The sequence below is a fragment of the Merops nubicus genome, unplaced genomic scaffold, assembly GCF_000691845.1.
Source record: "Merops nubicus isolate BGI_N331 unplaced genomic scaffold, ASM69184v1 scaffold6448, whole genome shotgun sequence".
Lineage (NCBI taxonomy): Eukaryota > Metazoa > Chordata > Aves > Coraciiformes > Meropidae > Merops > Merops nubicus.
In genome coordinates, this window is record NW_008627635.1 from 24,776 (window position 1) to 47,019 (window position 22,244).

Consider the following 22,244-nt stretch of genomic DNA (forward strand, 5'->3'; position numbering starts at 1 on the left):
GCTAACATAAGGCTTTTTGCTATACTATTCATTAGGCACTTAAGATTCATTTGTGTAGAGTTTGGAGTCAGAATCATGATAGAAGGCAAGAGGGAAAAGTTACTTAAATCTACAATCCTACTCCCTTGACCTTAGGCCGGTCTCCTGCTGTTGTGATGACTGAAGAGCTTAGAGCCTGGCATGCCCTTGGTACTCCTCCAACATGCCTCTACCTGCTTCATAAAGTAGAGGCAAGGGTGAGGGGCCAGTTCAACTTCTCTATGCCCCGAAATATTCTCTCGCATGAAACAGACTGGTTTATTACCTCTTTGGAATGCATTTGCTGCTGGTTTGTGTGGTTAGTCAGGGAAAACAGAAGCTGAAATTTTTGCCCTAGAGGTGCAAAAATTCAGATTTCTTAAGAACTCAGTTTCAAAAATGCATGTCTCGAGAGCACAATGAAGAGCAAGCAGTGAAGGTGTGTTTCTTCATACTGTTCAGACTTAGGGCAAATGAGCAGTAGTGTTTAGTAGGTACTTAACTAATATTTTTTCATAAAATTTATGATTCAGGAAAACCATAGAGTTCATCGTTGCCTCTCAAGAAGTTGAAAGTAAGAGTATGGTTGTCTATTATGGAAGATGAATGCTTTAGCAAAATCTTTTTGAAATAGTTCATTTAGAGTTTTTATTTTTAAAAGCATTCTGTAAATCTGTTGTTGGGCAGATTTCAACGCAAAATGTAAATCAGTAGAGGTTGGGGGTTTTATTTATTTTCTAACTCAGCTGCTGCTTTTTATAGATTAAAACCTTATAAGTAAACCATGTTTTTAGAGTTGGTAAACTTAAACACATTTTAGGAAAAAAGAATTCTGGCTTAACATCTGAAGCGTACTTTTATTTCTGTAAAAGTACTCCTCTAATTAAATAGGTGCACAAGGAGTAAAATAAAGATTAGGGGAAATTTAGATGTCTTTTCTTAAACCCACTGTCCAATTGAAATGAGAATGTTGTGGAGAAATGGATTCCAAGATAGTAAAGTCATAATGCAGATCTTCCATTAACCTTTTTTTTCAATCAGTATAAATTAATTGAACGTACATTTAGAAAGCTCAATTACTGAACAAATATAAATAGACTGTAATCAGTGCTTGTTAAACCGTGAGTAAACTTGAAAATATACAAGGGTAAAAGGGTAAAAGCAGGCAAAAGATGAAATTGCACTTTCTGTTTTTCCTGCCTACTCCACTGGAGATATTTGCCTTATTCAGGTTTCAACATTTAGCGCCCTTCAGCGTGTTGGTTTTGTTCTGTGGTGTTTTGTTTTGTTTTGTTTTGTTTTGTTTTTTCTAACATGGACAATGGAGTAAGTGGAACCCTCCAATAGTTTATTCAGACATTGTTGAACCACTTCTGTTCCTAGTCCTTCCGTTGAGGACTCTTCCTCTCCGGTGAATATACAGGGAACAGAGCCCAGTGAAGATTAGTGCTTTTAGATAATTGTATTTCCAAAGTTATGTGATGTGAATATCCTCCAGTGTTTCTGAACACATATATCACGTTTGGATTGTAATTTCTTAGAGTTTAATAGCAGAGCCTTCTATTTCTCTTGATGCATAGTGCTACGTCTTATCATTATAGTTTGGTAGCTATGAAAATCCAGTTGTACTGGTGAGGCTATGTCACTCATAAAGGTGTTGCTATCTCTAGGAGGCTGCCTGTGGCAGCGTCGGTGATCCAGTCCCGTTGGCGGCAGTGCTGTGCCAGGAGGAAAACTGACCCTGCCAACACGGAGGAGCATCGGTTTACAGAGGCTGTGAGACAGAAGCATGAAGCTGCCACACTAATCCAGGTTGGTTTATGGTATTCCCTTCACTTATTTTTCAAACTTAAGAAAAAAATCTTACTAGTTTTGTGTATTTGTCATCTTCTCTCTATTTTTATTTATTATTTCTCACTATTTTTGTTTATTATTGTATTAATACTTCCCTAATTAAACCTTTTTTTGATTTAATCAGCGTAAGTTTGATGTTTCTAAAAGAGAGCCTTCTTTACGAAAAAGTTCTATAGAAGCATAAAAATATTTTACCTTTTTTACCAAGTATTTATCTGAATTAGTTTTGCTTGATTTAATTCTAATATTATGTTTAAGACATATTGTGACCAAGTTCTTACTGGGGTATGTCTATGCTATTAAACTGATAGATACTGCATAACTGACACATCATACCTGATACCTATACAACTTGCCACTTTTCCCATCTCTTCTATATATCCATCCCTTCCCTTCTTTTCCCATCTCCACAAACCAGGATTGACTTGGCAATACTGCCAATTGGAACAGACCTTGGCCTAGGCTGTCCTCTGGTAGATCCTGAGCCAATGGTTAAACAGAATGGATTGCTATGTCCGTGCCTTGGCTCTGTTTAGTTTGCTATCCAGATGTTGTACCTACCTGCCAGGGCTTTTGTTTTAAGCAGACGGACCCTGCATCGATTTCAGATTTCCGGTTAAATTAAAAACATTCAATATTGTGAGTCTTTCTTCTATAAAAATGCCAAACAACACTGACAATGCCAAAGTGATCTAGTGGCCTAAGTGCCATTTTCAGACTGAAAATCCAGGTAACTCATTAGTATCCATTTAACAAATGGGCAGTAGCAAAATGTTTAGTAAGTGTGCATACTAAGAAGTAAGACAAGTACAGAATCATAATACAGTAGTCACTTAGCTGGGAAGTTGTACTAATTTTTTTCATTAGTTAGTATATTCACAGATTCACAGTATAAAAATTATTTAATCCATTTTTGAACTGACTTGCTTGTTGGACCTCTACTATAAAGTGATGAGTTTCACAAATTTATGCAGTGATTAAAATGTGCTTCCTTTTGATGGTTTCAGACCTGATAATTTCCAAAGTTAGTACGAAATTAGTCTTGCAGTATTTATCTTCTGTGCAATTTATGGAGTTTTAGATCTCTCTTATTTATCCATCCTTAGATTGACTCATTTGTAAATTTGTTTAATCCTTTTAGTCTCTTTTCACATTCCTCTGTACATTTTTTATCCCTCTCTGGACCTTTACCTCATTCTTTCATAATCTGTTTTAGCAAATTGAATAGGACAGTACTCCATAGGCAGATATATCACAAATCTCTACAGTAAGGAAGTTTTCACTTTCTTAAAATCTACTAACGTGGACTTTGGAGCCCTGGTGGCTCGGCGGTTGGACTTGATGATCTCGGAGGTCCTTTCCAACCTAAATGATTTTATGATTCTATGATTCTTCTTGGTCATGAGTGAGCACTGACCTGATGCTTTCATAGTTTTGTGTCACTAGCTGCCTTACAGTTTATCCTTCTGCTTGTACCATTGGGATTGCTTTTCTCCATTGCATTTGTAAAAAAATTAATTGTAATTGTTGAATGAAATTTTTTATCCTTTGATCACTCAGTAATATCAGGATATTTTATTTGGAAGGTTATGAAGATCTGTAGGAAAATAACAGCAATTAAATTATAAGAAAACAGTCCTAATATATTTTAAATGTTTAATAATCTGGAATAGGGTGTGTAGAAACAGTAACATTTTCAATGTTATGCAGTTAGAGAATAATTTCCTAAAAATTAATGAGCTAAATGTTAAGCCAGAATATGATATTTAGCCTTCCTATTTTAGTGCCTTCATTGCAAAGTCATTAAAGGTGGACAACATCTTTAAGGACAGTGCAAATTTTTTTGCATGATATTTTAAAGGCTTAGTACAACTTGAAATCTAATTATGTCAAACACTGATTTGGGGGAAAAATGCTGTCCTGAATTTAGTTTTCTTAATTACATCTCTGAAGTGTTTTCCTGGATCTGATTCTTGGCATGTGTTTCTTCACAGCCTTCCTCTTTTTCTACCATTCAATTCCTAATGTGCTCCTTTTTCTTATATATGATTATGCCTACTGGCAATATTTTTTTTAATAAAGATCTTAGTTAAGGAAGAGTAACTGACCTAGGTCAATTGCATGAGGTGTCTCCAAGTATTGCTACTTGTAAACTATAAGACATTTAGTACAAGTGTATTTTTATTCTCGGTAATTTGAAAGTTGACACTCAGCTTTTTCTTACGTAGCCTTTCCTTTCAGTTCTTAATAGTCCCTGAAGGAATTGTCAAATAATTAATTAGTTGACCCAGGTTTGTAGTTGAGGGAGTTGCAGGATTCCTTTCTGCTTACTTGTGGAGAGCCTCCTGAGTACTCTAAGCTTTAGACATATGCTGGCATTTAATTTGTCTTGTAGTTTTAAATGTCACATAAAGTTCAAAAAACAGATCATTGAGCTATTAAACCAAGGCCCAAGATGTTTTATCTTTCTAATGGGATAACATAGAGAATCTGGATTTGGGTTTGATCTATGGCTTTGTATAACATGCTTAAAATTTTTTGTTTAGGCATTTTGGAAGGGTTTTCTTTTGCGAAAGAAACTGGCCAGTGCTCTTGCAGCTGTTAAAAGTGATGAAGTGGAGGATGACTATGAAGAAATAAATGTAGATGATTTTGCATTTTTTGAAGTAAGTACACTCATTAGCATAAAAAAAAATCATGTATAAAATATTCTTCGTCTTAAACAATTGTTTGTGTTGTAAATAAAAGAAACTGAAAGGACTGTCAGGGCTAAAATTAACATGTTGGATGTCAAGAAATAAACTTTTCCATATATATAGCTTATTTAAGTGTATTTGTCATGGATTAATTACTTCCTGCTCTTTCATACAATTGTTTTGTTTGGAAGAGACCTTTAAGATCATTAAGTTCAACCATAATTTCAAGATGCTCTGGTAGTTACTGTGCTATTAATGTCACACCCACTGCAGAACCTCATATATTTCTACAGTTAAAGGACACTCAAATGAGAATAAGGAAACAGCTGCTTCTATTCTAAAATGTTTAGTTTTTTAGTATTTCAGTAACATTATAATGCCAACAATATTTGAGTGTGTATTTTGTTCACTTTCATGACGGAATGAGAACAACATTGCTGAAAGTATCAAAAATATAGCTGAGACTCAGTGTTGCAGTATTCCAGTAAAAAGAACACACCCTCAAAAACAGAGGTCAAGCAGACTTATTAGCTCTTCTTTGTCTTACAAGTAAAGTGCTATAAAAGCTCATGAGTCTGAATATAGTAATAAATTATGAAGATAAGTAGAGTTAAATCAGAAAAAAACTCTACTTTTAGAAGGTATGTGATGCACAAAATCCAGAAATTATTGCTAGTCATTTGTACAAGTTATATAGAGATAGTAATGTCCTTTGAGTTTCAAGAGATTGAAATTGGCTCAGCAGTTTCCATTTCTATGAAATAAAAGCAGACTCCAAAGGAATCTGACGTATAACATCACGTTCCAAACTGAATTTAGTGATAATTAGTAAAAAATAAAAATGTCTACATGATCGATATTGTCATTCAGTAAGCAAGGAAAGGAATCTCTAAACCAGTTTTATCTTTTAACCTGAAAAGACAGTCCACATGGGAAATTCTAGACTCAGTATGCATAGTAAGGCAGTTGTTGAAGACTTACCTATATATTGCCTGGAGCACTTGATGACTTACCTATGTATTTGTCTGGAACACTGATTTCTCTGATTGTTCACATTCATTGGCTTTTTTTTTTTTTTTTTTTTTTTTATTTCTTTTGGAGGAAAAATTTTGTTTTTTTTTTTTTTTTTTTTTTTTTAGTAGCTTCAGGTAAAGCAAACTGGCCATTTGAGACCTAAGAGGGTATGACTGAAGTTTTTTTCCATGAACCCTTGTCTCTGAATGTGCTTATTCAGCTGCTGCATCTTTGCAAGAGCCATTTGTCAATATTTCACTCTTAATTTTGCAAAGGAGATTGATGCTATAGCCCTGCTGCTGGCAGGATTAGATCTTATTTATGTTCACCTTTGTATGGCTCATAAAGAGTTATGAAATCAAATCTGTTGTTAGCTGGAGCAGTGCAGTTTACAGATGATCAGTCTTCAGTCATCTGAGTATCAGCCTTCTTTTGTTGTCCCCCCGACTCCTTAGAATATAGTTGGGCTTTGTATGGAATTATTACCAATGACTCGATGACTTGGAGTAATGTTAGGTTTTTTTCTCCTTTTCAGCACCTATTTTAACATACACTTTCAGAATTACTGTCTTACTGCAAGAGCATGCAAAATGATTGAGGCAGGAGTTGCAGGAATCACTTGGTAGACAGGAAATATGTGTGTGTAAACATAGAGATCTGGCTTAAATTTTAGTATTTTTTTCATTTTAATTTGAAATATATATACAAAAAAGAACAGTCTCATTAGTTGTTGTTCTCTGATCCCTGGCTTCTTTCTGAAATAATAAAAAGCAGAAAGTTGAAGGATTTATTTCTTCACACAGGAAGGAAGTATCTGTTCATATATTAAAGAAGGAAAATATCCTGTTTTGAATTATTCAGCAGTAGGCCAGAGTCTTATATACAGTAATTCAATTGAGCCGTTCTTGTTTCACTGTTTGGCCCAAATAATCCTGTGATTTTTTAATTTTTTTTTTTTTTAATTGCTGAACTGAAACCTACATGGGCTGTTTTGTTCCATCGGTCTGTCAGCAAGGAAATTGGGCAGGTGCTGCGGAGGCCAGGGGAAAAAGGGAGGGGGAAGTCAAGAAAAGAAGGCCAGCTCATTTTAGAGAGGCTTGTACTTTATCACCCTCTGGTGTTGCTACACATTTCTTCTTTTCTTTTTTTTTTCTTTTTCAAGTTGTAATTGAGTTTATTAGGAAAAAAATAAAACAAGGTTTTTAGGCAGCAAATCTCAGATACAGTGTTTAAGTTCAGATCATGAAAGGAGAACCATGAGCTGACATTTTAATTTGCCCAGCAGGCTCAAAGGCTGAACTGATGTAAAAAAAAGTTACTCAAGCCCTTAGCTTCTTGTGATAGAAGAGGATCTGTTTTCTACAGAGCAGTGTATGGGATAAATTGACAATGCGTATACTCATGAAGGATACACTTTGTTCAGCGAGCGGGCATTTCAGTGTTCAAGAGTGATGCCTGTAACTAGAATTATACCCTGAAATATTTGTCATATTTTTTCTCTTTTTTTCAAGCATTGTCTCTGCTGAAGAATTTGGTAGTGAGAAGTGTGTGACTTCACTATAACGGGTTTGCACTCTGCTCTGCCTAGCCCAGACTAGCCATCCTCAGTACTAGGTTGCCTGGTTCCCTGTGTCTTTAACTGTTCCATCCTCTGCAGTTGGGCAATACCAAATCACACGGACCTTCCGCTTCTTCAGCGGCAAGCAACAGAAGACTTGGAACAGTCTGTACTTCCTATTTCCTTCTTTCTCACCTCCGTGTTTTACAGCAAAGTGTTGAAGTAGAGCCAAATAATGACACATGATATCAGTGGCCGATAGACCTCAAACAAGTGTGTAGGGAGGAGTCCATATCGCTGTGCTAAGATCCCATATGCTAGGGTGTGAAAGAAGAGAAAAATACCTGGTCACCATTTTGTACTGCAGATTTCACTGTTGGATAAGGTGAATGAAATGAGAGAGAAGGGTAGAAAAACCTTTCCTTATTCCAAACCAATAAAAATATACAAAATCTTGTCCAAAAGTTTTTGGAATAGTCCGGCCTTTTGTGTTGTAGTCATTGTTTATGGGTTTTTTAATACCAATATTATGTAGATTTCAGTCTTACTTATTTTATTCAGTATTATCTATCATTATACAAAACCACTAGTGTGCAAGCACCTACTTAAAACCTATTTCAACCATTTGCAAATATCCCAATGCAGTAAGTCACTAGACATCAGTCTTCATTAACTTACTGTTGAATATCTTCATTATAAATTCAGTGTACCCAGTGGTCTCTGGAAGGTGATGCTGCAAAACAGCATGGGGAAAACTTTTTTGCCAAAGATCATCTGTTTGCTTCACTTATGCATACTGAGTAATGGTATATTTTTAGGACGTTTGGCAACATATCATATGAAAATGGATTTCATGTGATTGAACTGGAGGAAGGGCCTTTTTCTTGCCCACAATAACATGCACAGTAATCTTTTCATTTGAACAATTATTGGTATCTTCTTGTATTCTTATCAGCTCCCACATATTGCCAAAGATATTCAGAGGCAACTGATGGCAGTAGTGTTTCGTGTCTGTTGTATTGTGCAATGTCCAACAGGCTATCTCAGATGAGATGGAAGATCTGGTCAACAGATGTCTCAGAAAGTATGAGCATGGTATTTAGTGATATTTTCATGTCTTTCATGTGGACTTTGGAGAATTCCAGCCTATATGCTCCAGAAGGCTGATCTTAAGGCAACCTTTCATCAGCAGTCCATCCATGTAGCAAATGATCTACAGGGCAGAGCTCACTTTACCTCTGGTGGACAGAATCTGATAACACATTTGCTTCACACAGCTCTTCTGTGCCATGTAATGATCAGGATTGTTTTCTCAATGAGAATATGACGTGAGCCAAATGCAAAATGGCTGACCTTGACAGTGTGTCAGAAAGCTGACTTTTTACTAATGCCCATTTACACATTTCAGGAGCTCTCATAACTAACTTGTCTGTGCTCTGTGAAAAGAGTCCATTGATGCAGCCAGTATTGTAATTGCATTAAATAGCAGTGCATTTGAAGGAACCAAAGCGAAAAGTGAGTTGTTGGCTTCCTTTCTCCTCCACCCATAAATCCACACCTCTCATTGCCTGGAGCTTGAAGTCCTTTTACTTTAGAACATAACAGACCTTGACCAGCCACAGCACATCTTAACTCACCTGAAAATATGCAAGTCCCAGGGAACAGATGGGATGCCCCCTGCAAAGGGGTTGAACAAGCTGCCTGATCTAATTTTTAGGCCACTCTATCATCTTTGAAAGGTCATGACAACTGAGAGAGGTTTCTGGTTATTGGAAAAGGGCAAATGTCACACCCATCTTCAAGAAAAGCAAGAAGAAAGAGCCAGTGAACTAGAGGCCAATCAGTCTTATTTCAATTCTTGGGAAGGCTGTGCAGGAAATCCTCTCAGAAGCCCATTTCTAAACCCATGAAAGAAGGTGATTTGGAGCAGCCAGCATGAGTTTACCAAGGGCTAATCAGCTTCTTTGCTTTTTATCACAAAGTGACTGGTGCTATGAATAAGGGGAGGGCAATGCATATTGCATGCTTTGAGTTTAGCAAGGCAGTCTTCCACAGTCTTATTCTCAGAATTTGTTGAGGTATGGGCTGGACAAGTAGACCATAATGTGAGTGGCAAATGGACTGGGTTGCCAGGCTCAAATAGTTGTGTTCTGTGGTCCAAACTCACTCTTGTGGACAGTAATTAATGGAGCCCATCATGGATGGTAGGGGTACCAAAATATTTTAAGTAACAACCTGTATGATGGAATGGAGTGTCACCTCAGCAAGCGTGCAGATGATACCAAATTTGAGGCAGAATATGCTGAGGGACCACAGTGTTCTTTGGAGCAGCCTGCACAAGCTAGATAAACAGGCTGACCAGAGCGTCATGTTGTTCAACAAGATCAAGCTCAAAGTCTGATATGTGGAGTGGAATCACTCCATGCAACACTGTTCTCTAGGGGCTGACTGGGAAGCAGCACCACAGAAAAGGATCTAGGGTCCTGATGGACTTTCTTTGCCGTGCAATTCTTGCATTTCTAATAGTGGAAATGGAGAAGGGGGGCAGCAAGGGAGGACAACCCATACCCTATAATACAGTCTTGATTTAGCTAAAAAATATTTTACTCTGTCCAGTATGTCATTGAATAGAGTGGGGTAAGGATTCCTAAATTCTAAATACTATTAAACCCATCTCCTGCTGTTCAGTCTAGTCATTTTGTTTGTATGGAACGTGCTTCAAAATTTTATTTTGGTTTGAACGTAGCAGGAGCTAATGATAAGTTCAGTCATGCGAGTTTACAACAGGAGAACATCCCAAAGAATCAGCTCCTGAAGCTCTTTAATTTCCTAGAGGGTAGCAGTGCATGTCCCAAAAGATTTAAGGTGTTGAGGCTACAGTTATGAATCAACAAATTTCAACTTGCAGATTCATTTGTGCATAATTTATTTCAAACAGAAGAGTTGGTGCTAGGGACTTATAAAAGGACAGTATATGTGAAGCTGAGAGATGACTAAGACATATCTTTAAAATTAAGCATTTTTAGTGTAGTTACAGGTCTGTTACCATCACTTTAAAAATAATATATGCTTATGACTTAGATTTTTTAAACAAAAAGGAAAAGTTGTATTGAAATGAAATTAAATTTCTAACGTGATGTGACCTTTGAAGGACATTAAAAGTTAGATGACTATAAACTTGTGACTAATCTATTTTTTATTACCCTATACTTTTACCTGACTTCCCTTCCTTTGACAAAACTTTAAACTGAAGTACAGCTTTCTTTTCATTCTGTTTTTAGTATTCATTCCCCGAAACTTGGTAGAACATTTTGGGTTATCTTCCTTTGAAATTGTGTATTATTTGAATGTACAGTATGTCAGGGGTGGGGATGAAGTGTCCCTTGGCTGTTTTGTTTATTTGGTCTTTTAATTCGTTTCCCCTTGAAAGTTTAGTTTATTTTTGCAGAGGTAGAAGAACATGGAAGAAGGTTTATAGCGGCATACAAACTAAAGTTCCTATAGTGTGGCAGAGTCAGAGGGGGAAGACCTGAAGATTCTTGTCATCTTAATGGGGAAAGACTGCATCTGGGGTCTTAGAGCCACTTGAGGGGTGGCCTAGAGGTGCTAGGAGCCTGATGTTGATTGAGATGGGTGGAGGTGTACATCACAAAAGATTTTTGAAACCTATACTTCTGATGCTTACTTGAACTGTGTCTGACCTCTGAAGCTGAAGTTACCGTTGACCTGTATTTATTCCTGTATTCAAAAAAAAAAAAAAAATATGTAGGACTTGGAGCTTCCTTTGAACACTGTCAGGCTTAGGACAAAAATGCATTTCTAGAAAAGTTCAGGTCATGGATGTCGTGACTGACTGACATGAACTGCAATAAGATTCAGACTTCTAGAGAGTTAAACATTAGACATTTTTTATGAACAGAAGCTTTTAGGTTCTCTGAAATTTTAATTATTAATTTACTTTTGTGTATTTTGAAATAAACTATTTCCATAATTTTAGTCATGTGTATTTAGAGAAATCACATAGGGGTGTGTATATATATTAAATATAAATATATGTATTAGAATTTGAGGGAACAGTTTTCTGAGCTTGTTGAACAGTTTGGAAAGATTACATTTGGAGAACATATTGCCCAATAAAATTTTCTTGAACGTTTTTGTGAACAAAATGTGATTTTTCCAGTAATAGTCAGTATAGTGTTCTTATAAATGGACAACTACACAACTATGCTTGTCCTCTGAATTTCCTACAAGAATGTACTCTTAATAATTAACCAGCTTTTGAAAGTCTGTAAAATCTCTTGGGGTCAGTTAATCGTTGTGATGTTTCTCTGGAATTCATATGATAGTCACTACTTTTTTCGACTTGAAAAATTATTTGGTTTTAGTAGTTGTAAGAATGCAACTATGCCCAGCTTTCTTTCCTAATTCTCTTGTCTTATGTAAAGACAGGGTTGAAAAAGAAGTTTTGCCAAAGGTTAAAATAACCTTTGTTGGGGTGCTAACCCTTATCTTCACCACATAAAATATGTGAAAAAGCATGAAAGACTAAACCCAGAGAAAAAGACTGTTTTTCCTACTGCTTGCAATAGAGAGAACCATTTTCTATAAAATTAATATCTACTAGGCTGTCTAATTAAAAAGAAATCTCTACATTTTTTTATAAAACTGTTAAAATGAACATATGTTTGCACAGTTTTAAAATGGTAGAACTTAGACTGAATTTTTCTTACACTGGAAATGGAATAATAATACAACTAATAGATGATTCATTTAAGGATGTTCATACCTGATAATATTTAGCTTTGAAAGTTTTTTCAGAAGTCCAAGTTTGAATTGATACTCAACTTTGAACTAAGTTCACTCAACACTGAACTAAGCTTTACACAAGAACTTGAGTTTCTCAGAATAGTCCATGAAACAATCTGATTCAAAAAAAGATTGGATGAATGAAAATGCTAAATCCACAAAAATATTCAGGTCTTTAATTTCAAAGGAAGTTTTCAGTCACAGTCTATCAACAATACGTAAATGAGCATAGAAAAGTGATCTGGTCCTTCTGTATCAACTATAAGAGGTAAAAAATTGTGATTTCTTAAAACATTTGTCAAAATTTGCTTATGCTATTAGAGAAGAAATTTCTAGCAAAGAATATTTACACCTTGGCAGAAATTAATTTTAGTTTTAAAAGAAATTAAAGATATTGTCCTGGAGTAGCAGGATATTTAAATGAAATACCTCACAGAGTGAAATATGTTTGCCAGGAACCAAGAAAGAGAGTTACAGCTTTCTGCCAGATGAAAGCTAGTACAGTATGGCTGGCTGTGGTATGCCCTGCTCTGTTGTGAGTATCCACAGGGTTAACCTTCAGCATATGATCCCTCTGCCTGACTGCTCCCTCTCCCAGTCTGAGCAATTATTTAACCTACAGGATGTCTAATGCTAGGAAAAGTAGTTCTTCATGTGGCATGTGTTACCCAAAAAGAATTTTTTTTCAGCTTATTTGAAATAGCCGTAGAAGGCTGTTTAGTGTTCTGACTTGGATTAAAGTCCTGTCTTTCACTTGTCTTTTTGTTTTATTTTCTTGGAGTGAACTAGACTTTAGCTGCACTGTTTGAATATGATCACTAAAAACTAGGAAAGTAGAAATCAAGGACATCATCACCCTGAAGAATTTTATTTAGACTTACATTCTGTAGAGAAAACTAGTGGAAAGATTTATTTATCTACTCTTAATACATATTACCCTTATTAAAAACTAATTTGAATGTAGAGAGGGCAGATAACTTGTAAAATCTGGTTGAAAAATGGCCATTCTGACTGAGAATTACACTAGTGGCCTTCCTCACTGGGGAGCAGAAGTCTAGAAAAACAGGTTAGGCAAAACCAGGCAGGTGAATCTTTTATTAAAAGCAAAGAATGCCATATACTATTTCTGTGAAATGGTAATGTGGAAATATAATTTTTAAAAATAAAATATACTTTTTCCCCCCTGCCATTCTGCCTGTTCAGCTGTAATGCTCAGGAACCAGTCAGGACTGAGTTCAGAGTGAGCTTTTGATATTAATTTTCTCATGCTTGTTTATATTTCATTGGGTAACTTTCCTATTTGTATCTTAGAGTGCCATACAAATAAAAAAAGCACTACATAACTATCAATCAAACAATATCCCTGGCTAAACCACTACTGTTCTTCAAACAGTGAATGAGTAAATGGGGAAGTGAAAAAAGAAAGGAAAAAGGTATAAAGAGTTCTCCCTATTTTTCAAGAATAGATTCACAGATTTGTCAGATGATGATTCATCTTCTAATTCTGAGGTCCACCGTGTTTGGAAACCTGGGGTAGCTTCAGCTCCCATGGCAGCCAACACGTCTGCCTTTTGGAGTCAACCTACACCACTTCAGCAGTTGTATGGTCTCAGCATTGTAAATGATTTGCATTTTTTCTGTTGATGTAGAGATAACTTGCAAATACACTGGTGAGATGGTTATATTTGCATAACAAGTTAGCTTACTGTTTTAAGCTGAGGAAGCTTTTCCTAGATAGTAGCAGAAAGTCTTAAACCACCAATTTCCAAGGTCTAGAAAAATATGCCAAAGGTAGGAGTATCCTCAATGTGTCCAGCTCCTTTTATTCCTTTCATAAGCATTTGCTACTGAACTCTTCTGGAAACAGATTGCTGATGTAGATGGATATTTGGTCTGACCCAGAACAGAGTTGTAACGTATCAAATGGTGACCTTTCTTTTCAGCCTATATGTTAATGCCTTCTTCCATCCTCTGCTTCTAGCCATAGTACAGTTTTGGGGATTGGTTTGGTTTTTATTATACTCTTGTGATCCTCCTTGATCTTAGAGAGATGAAAGGTAGTATGTGATAGCATTATTCACAGTTTGGACAGTTACTTGTAGAAGTTCTTCAAAGCTGAATGTAGTTTTGACACTGTGTCCTGTGAGCTCTTTTTGTTTGTGGTTTAAATATGATGCATAACAGTCCAAAATACACGTATAGTCATTATAAAAGATCATGTAGCTCCAGAATTTAATCCAGAGCATACAAAAGATGCCTAGAATTAGAGTGTACAAGTAACGTTTGCACTAAGACTCTGCTTTTCATGGGTGTCATTCAGTCCCCAGTATAGTAGAACCATTCTCACTAACTTTGGTGGTTATAGGAATGGATTCTGTTTCTGAGACCACAGACATTTAACGGTGAATAGTCATTACATTTTACAAAGGAAGGAATAGAATAAATATTTGAAAAATGAAGGAATAACAAAATGAAAAAGGTTATATATAATATGCTGTGAAAAAAAAAAAAATCCCTAGGTCTCCAGGGTTCATTGATGAGCTACAAAATCAAAGGTAAGAAAATAAAATGTATGATTAGATTCTCAAAGGGTGAAAAAAGTTGTAAATCAGGATACAAAGTTCTTGATCCTAATGGATACACGGAAATAGCTAATACTGTGGAAGTTTTATTGTTAAAATTCAGAAAGAAAATCCCAGCCCCACGTATATTCACACCTTCTTTTTGAAGAATTATGTCAGGGATGATTGTGTTGTGTTTAATAGTGAATTTGATGGTCAGGAGCTAAATTGAAACTAACATAAATTCTTGCAAAAAAAACCCCAAAACAAACAAACAAACAAAAAAACCCACACCGGAAAGAAACCCATGGAAAATTTTGCCAAGCATTAAAAATGTGTTTCAAACAGTAACTTATTTCTGTGAATTTGTAACAAAAGAAAATATCAGAAAGGTCTATGTATGTTTTGTGTGCTTGTGAAAACTTAAACTTATTTAGAGAAATCAATAAAATCTTTGATTTGAGACAATCACTGGAAATAAAGTATGGAGGATACAGAGGCATAAAAGATATCTTCAGATGAAGTAATGTGTGTTAAATCAACTGTATGTGATTTACACGTATGTGTAAAGCTATGTTACAGACCTCAGTATCTGTGAAATCAATTCCTTAGATTTGCTTTAGAAACAAACATAAATGTAGTATGCATATCACTTTACGTAGATCGTACAATCAAATGCTGTCATTTTATTTTCTCTGTAATTCTCTCAGATTGGTTTTGTGGTTTTGGTTTTTGTTTTGCTGTGTTTGTTTTTTTTTTTTTTTCTTTAGTTGACAATCCCAGTAGAAATTGATCTAGTATTTATCCTTAGGTATTGGTACATCTGTAATAAACATTAATTATAATTTAGGACTGTGTTTATTGGAAAAATATGCACAGAAGTTTCTTGAACTCAGTACTGTCAAAAACCCTAGGGATAAACATAGTGGAAGAGCATACATTTGAAAATCAATTGTGTGTTTATTTTTGTTGGCCACAGCAAATGACAGTGTGATGTATTTTCATAATATGCTACAAGTTCATAGGAGTTCCAAATGTGCTTAATGATAAATCACTTACCTTTTTTTTTTGTCTTGTATATTTGTATCTTTGAATCTTGCTTTTATCTTTTCATTGATATTTCTTTTCAACACTTAGAACACTGAAAGACATTTTATAGGCTATGAAAGAAATAAAAACACTGTGGAGAATATTAGATTAATAAATGGCAAACACTGGGCTAAGAAAATATTTATGAGAAAAGTTTCAATCTAAATAGTAAGAGCAAAGAACGTTATATGGGGTTATGATACAACTGTAAACCAAAAGGATTCAATCAGTGTACAGCTTAAATAATTCTTGTTTGAAAAAATTGAGTACAGCCCTGGAGTGTTAGTTTTCATGTTTCATTACTTTATTGATTTCTGTCTCAAACAATTTCATCTGAGGGGTGAAAATTCAAAGAACTGGGATGCAGGTTTGCCCCAAGATCTTGACAGTAGAGCTTGGATCACATTCACTGCTAATGTAAGACATTTCAGTACGCAGGTAGTTAATGAACACATCATTGTGCACACTAATTAAGTTGATGTTTAAATTGTACAAGAAGTGGAAATCTACCCAGTTGTATTGATTCTTTTCATATACCAGCTAAGTTGAAGATTTTATGTTAAAAAAAGCTAGGTCAGAACGGAAGAATGATGCTGGTTCCCAGTTACTTTCTAAATAAAAAGAATCATCTTAGAGTCACCAAATCATGCAAGCAGTACCTGAAGTAACCTTTTCAGACTAGGTAGAATACGATCATTTTGTCTCTCAAACTTTCAAAGGGCTTGGAAGTTCTTGTTCACTAACCTAAGCCTGTGTAAAGTCCTGTTTACCCAAACTACGCGGTAAGGTATACAATGCTTGGATGATTTCTCAGGGTCAGAAATCAGTGCAGTCTGAATTATTCTATGAATTAGAGAAAGGTAGTCTGTATTTATAAATCAGACGTTTTCAAAGGAATGAACTCCAGGCTCTGCTACTGAAGTAAAAGCAGCCTGAATGACTGAGCCCTGTGTAAGTGAAGCCAAATTCTTGAGAGGCATTTACTTACTGTGTGGGAGTAATTTACTTCTCTCACTTATCAGAATATATTGAAAGAACATGTGGTCAAACAACTCAAGGACATGTAAGAGAAATAAGTCATATCCAGGTTGCGTTTGAAGCAAAATCTAAATTTTGTTTTTATGAAAGAAAACTAAATTCTACTTTGAAGTGCTAGAGACACCAGTTAGCACCTAATTCCATCACCCTTCTTCATCCGAAGCTATTATTTTAGTTTGCAAATTATTCCGTTATACAACAAGTGAAATTGATTAATTAAAGGAATTAAATGCATATAGTATTCATTTTTTTTCACCCCAGATTTCAATTAAAAACTATTCACCAGTCTAGCTCAACAAAAGAAGTTTGACAAAATCGGGCACCTACATCTGGATATAAAATAGTTAAAAATTAGTTAAAAGCAGCGAACAAAGCTGTTAGTGTTCTTTAGGTCTTTGAGTACCTCAGGCCTATATTTTTTCACTGTTTGGCAGTCTTTTTTAATAACTTGGGTTTACTAACAATGTTGGGATAAAATTACAAGAAATTGAGAAGGAAGGGATGCATCTTATTTACAGAAGAACAAAAGAAAACAAAACCAAAACTCCACAACCCATAAATACTGTTAATCTGATTTGTTTAAAATAAAATAGTATGACCCAGCATCTCCAAAGGTGTTTTAAGCGTGATTGCTCTGCAGGTGGCATTCTGATATATGACTTGAAAACACTTGAAGCAGTATGTAAGACAATTTAAAAGAGACTTTGCAAAAGTTATCAAAACTAAACTGATTTTATCAGCACAATGTTTGACTTTACTTATTCATACAGGCTGCATTAGAGAAGGAATGGCTAACTCTAGATTCCACCCGTTTCCCTTCAAAAACACTCCTGCTCTCAAACCAGCTGCACTGGCCAAAGGTAACATGTCACAGAAACTTCTTACTCTTCAGTCTTTATTCGTTCCTTAAGGATATGCTGTTCTGGGGTGATTAATACGACAATCTATTGACTTGAAAAACACAATTACTTTTAGAAGTCTCAGACTTCCTCCTCATCTCCAGATGCAATTTTTCTTTTAGATTTTCTTTCATTTGCTTACTTTTTTTCTTTATTTTGGATTTATTTCAACACTTCACAGTAGCAGGAAAAAAGATGATGTGCTTCATCTGTACATTTGGCAATGGATTAAAAATTGCTAGTTGACACACTGCTTTAAAAATACTAAGATCTGCATTATAAGACAACAGCTGAATTTTTTCAGATCAGCTAAAGGTCATTGAACTGTAGTGTCTGCTGGTTATTTGATAAACTTTGAAGTTTTAGCTTTTTGTTTTGGTAGGATTTTCTCTTCTTGTTACAAGCACAGTATTGCTAACGTTTCTATTTCCTACTATTAAAAGAAATTAGTCTTATAAATGTATAATTCATTATGTTTGACAATGTTAAGTGTAATCAAAATCATCTTTTTGCCCTGTTTAGTTTATTAATGGTAAGGTTTGTAATGAGCATATCACTATTAAGAATCCTTACTGTTACAGCAATAGACTTTGCAAACCCTGGTGCAGATTTACCTGCCCATTTTAAAAACAAGCTTCCAGGAATCATCAGCTGCATTTTTTCTTTCTCTTCCTTAGAAGTATTCTAGGCCTTCCAATTCCAGTGGTCATTCAAATAGTTTGCCACTGTCGCCACAAGGAGCTTGGCAGTGTGTTAAGAGACCATATACATGCTCAGCAGAAAGTACCCACTTTCACAGCAGGTAAGTTAAAGAATACTTTTTTATCATTACGTTTAGTTCATTTGGATTTGGCAAAAAACAAAAGGTGAACTTAAGGCTGTTTTCTGATGCTTTTTCTGCTTTTGGTTAATATGATATTACTGGAGTTAAATTGCATTTACTTGTTAAAAGCAAATCTATTGTATTCAGTTATTATTTTTTCATTGATTACCAGAATTAGGAACGTTAAGGATATATATGGATATTTTCATTTATTTAGGTTTGACTATAAATCATAAACCTCATATTTTTTCACATATATCAAAACATAGATGTTGAAGTAGAGACTTGTAAGACTAGATAAAGATTAAAGGGGATTTCTTACACAGCCACATTCTTTTGGAGAGAAAGGACTGAAATATGCTTCAAGTAATTGAAATGTAAACATTTCAAATTGATGGCAGACTTTTATTACTCTCCAAGATAAAGCCTTCCTGGAGTATTAATATAGATTTTCTGGTATTATTTCCAAGCTTCAAAAGTGCCTTTAAGACGTACAAACAACTTGCAGAATAACAAATGCTACAAAATAGTCATCCAAGGCCCTTCCATATTTACCTATCTTTCAGTGCCTCTCTTTTACTGTTTTTTTCAGGTCAGGGAAGGGAACATTGCCACAGCTCTCTGACTGGAAGGAAAAAAAGAAAATTTCACTCATTTCTGAAAAAGAAGAGAAAATTTCAGAAGAATGGTATGCTGAGCTATTTAGCTTACACAGTGACTTCCAGGAATAAGTAGAGCACAGCTGGCTGTTGTTGCTTGCTTTTTTAAAGTTTAACCTTTCAAGAGTCTCTTGTATTCTTCCAAAGTAACAAGTACTGTAATTACTTTTACAAGTGTCTGGGAGAACAACTTAATAAGTTACAATAATGTGATGTTAAGATAAGAGCTGCAGCTATATGTGTAATTTGGAAAGTTTAATAGCGTGCATAGGAAGTACTACACACTTCTATTCTTTCTGAGGAGTTCGTTGTACAATAATATGCAGCTGGCGTAACATAATACATGTGAAATGTTTAGTAAGTTATTCTCTTCCCCTAGGGGTTTTAAAGATATTTCTACTGCACAACTAATGCTGAAGAGGGCCCATAAAATGAAGCCTAAAAAATCTAGTTATAAAAATTTAGGTAAGTCAACAGTTTAAAAATGGGTTTGTTTATGTAATTTATCTATTCTTAAATCTCAGAATAGTGTCTTTCTTTTAAATTTACTTGCACAACATTAGATATTGATTTGAATAAAGGTGGACTGTGATTCAGTAAAAACAACTCAGTTTATATCTATTAGTTCCAGTGTTTTTCAGATTTTAAAAAACATTCGACTGAATTTTGAAGTTGAATATTTGACAGCTACACTAAGTAGAAATTTTCTTTTTATTCATGTATCTCTTTTTCTAGGTGTGGAATTTTTATTTCTGCATTTTGTGCTTCTTGTCTTTTCCTCAGGGGGGAATCTAAGGTTAAAATTACTGACTTATGCAAGAACTATTTATGAAATAACAGTTTCATATATATGAAATGAAGTTATATTTTTAGTATTAAAAATTCACTGTGGAAATAGGTAATGCTTATCCATCTTCTCTGTAACTGTCTTTTGGTTCTTCTCAGATACTTCTTAAGTCAATGAACCTTTCTTAGAATCAGTGACTGTTACTATGATATCCTAATACAAATGTTAATGGAATATGTTAATAAAAATACTAATAAAATACTGCTATTGTAAGGAACATCCAAATATGTAAGAACCTAGTTGACAATAGGACCTAAATCTAAAAGATCTTTGGAAAATGCACCTTTATTTACATTTAATTTTTTATACTTTATCACAAGCTACAGTTAATTTTCTTCTTTTGTATAAATTTGCAACTCTAATCTGTATTAAGTGTTGAAAATATTGAGAGACATTTTGCACTTGGAAGGGAAAAAGTTCAGCCTGCAGATAGAGTTAAGAGAAGTGTTCCTCTCTACAGCTTTTCTATTTTGAGTATCATGTCTGAGACTAAATATGACAAAAAAGATCTCTAGTTTAAAAAATCAAAGGTGGTGGTTGGGGGGTGGGAGGAGAAGGAGTGATATAATCATCAAAGCATGCTTTATTGTTATGGAAAGGAGAAAAAAATGCATGTGAGGTTAAAGAACTTATATTTAAATCCTGATAGCTTCCCATGATACCATAACCATGTTACCTAAAAAAAAAAAAAAAAAAAAAAAAAGGCAGTAAATATCTGGTGTGCAGCTGAGGTTTTTACATATGTTCCATTTGGTGGCCTCTATATCATTTTTTAATGAATAGAGCTTATTTGGTTATATCATCTTTTCTCCATATGCTCTATGGTTTATGTTAGCACTAATTAATCTGGTCATAAATGTCTGAGCATATCAGATTTGCTATCCTGTTTTGATTGTAGTTCTTATGGATTTTTTAGATACATTTGTATTCAGTTTTTTCAAATTATTCAGTAGGATATATGTGTGTTGATATTTCTAATGTATCACTTGGAATATTGTCACATTACTAGTTTTAAAAAAAAAGCAAAACTTTTACAGAATGGTTTTAAAGGTTCAATTTTTCTCTTCTTGACACTACTGCATATAGGAATTTTTTTCTTTCTTTTACGTCAAGCACAAATATAACCTGTATATATAAGTTTTCTGTATAGAATTATCTGACAGTCATTAAAATCTCAGTCTTTTTTTTCAGCAGAAAGTGTAGTTTCCAGAACCATGAAATATGACTGAAAATATGACACCCAATCACTTTTCATTGCAAAGATTATCAAGCCAACTATTCTTTCTCATACAGCAGTCAGTCCTTCCTTGGTCAGTAAGGACCCAATAGATAGTATCTATTAAAACAAGTACTTTAACCTTAAACTGGTGCTAAAACTCAGCTATTGCACTAAAAAAATTATCCTGATGGAATAGTCCCCATATGTGACGAATCTCCAAGTATGTAATTACATTTTACATCAATTATCTCCTCTGAAGTGGTGAGAGCAAGTCAGGGTCTTGTTGAGGGTCTGGTTGAACAGAGGGATGTTACAGCATTTAAATTAGTGTAGATACACCTTATCCTGAGGCTAGCCAGCTCCAGATCAAGATGCTGTAACCAGATCCATTAGGCTGCCAGTATCTTTCTTGGATCTCTGTGTGGTACAGCTCATGGCTAGAATACTTACTGCAGTCCCAGTATACCTAGAGAGGGAGCGTTCACAATCTTAGGCCAGCGCTGTGAGTTTAACCCTGCTGAAGATGGGATTCCTTAAGAGACTTTATTCCTTTTAATATTTAAGAGCAGATTGAAATTAATTTCAATAAGTAGTTGTCAACATTGACTTTTAACATTTCCATAGAAATTTTCATCCTGTCACCTTCATCTCCTCTGAAATGAGCTTCATCCATCTTGTGCTTACTGAAGCTGCGTATGAAATGTTGAGGGATTTATTGATAGCAGTATTGGTTTTGTTGTTTTGAATTTCCAAGTCGTCTGTGTTATAATTGCAACTTTCCTTTTTAGCTTTCTGATTTAAAATAGTTGATGGTATGCTAACTACAGTAAAATGATTTTTTTAGTGGTAAAGGTTCCTACTCAGTAGAAAATAAGGAGCCAGCATCCACTTAAAAGGGTGAATTATAAGGAGCAAAAAAGCAATTTTCCATGTTATATCCATTTACTACTACACTTCTGACTTTAAAGCAAAACTTTACATTCTAAGAATACGTAAAGCAATAACAACATCTAAAGGTTCTAAATACAAACAAATTATAAGGTATTAACAAATAAACTGATAAGTTTTGTGCTAAGAGTTCAGCAGCATCCAAAACATGTTTTATGTACTATTGATCCTTGAGTGGCAATGATCGTATTAATTGCAGGTAATGCTAAGGTACT

At 34.8% G+C, this 22,244-nt stretch overlaps 1 protein-coding gene across 1 annotated transcript in view; it reads left to right on the top strand.

Annotated features, from left to right (window-relative positions):
* The window catches only part of LOC103778765 (leucine-rich repeat and IQ domain-containing protein 1-like), a gene marked incomplete at its 5' end in the record, with an annotated part of 91,181 nt that overhangs the window by 20,221 nt on the left and 48,716 nt on the right, over positions 1-22,244 (top strand). The window contains 6 exons of the mRNA XM_008946377.1: positions 1,692-1,830; positions 4,419-4,538; positions 17,405-17,494; positions 18,214-18,335; positions 18,949-19,044; positions 19,395-19,480. Coding sequence (XP_008944625.1) covers positions 1,692-1,830; positions 4,419-4,538; positions 17,405-17,494; positions 18,214-18,335; positions 18,949-19,044; positions 19,395-19,480 — 653 coding nt within the window. The remainder of the gene's footprint in view (positions 1-1,691; positions 1,831-4,418; positions 4,539-17,404; positions 17,495-18,213; positions 18,336-18,948; positions 19,045-19,394; positions 19,481-22,244) is intronic.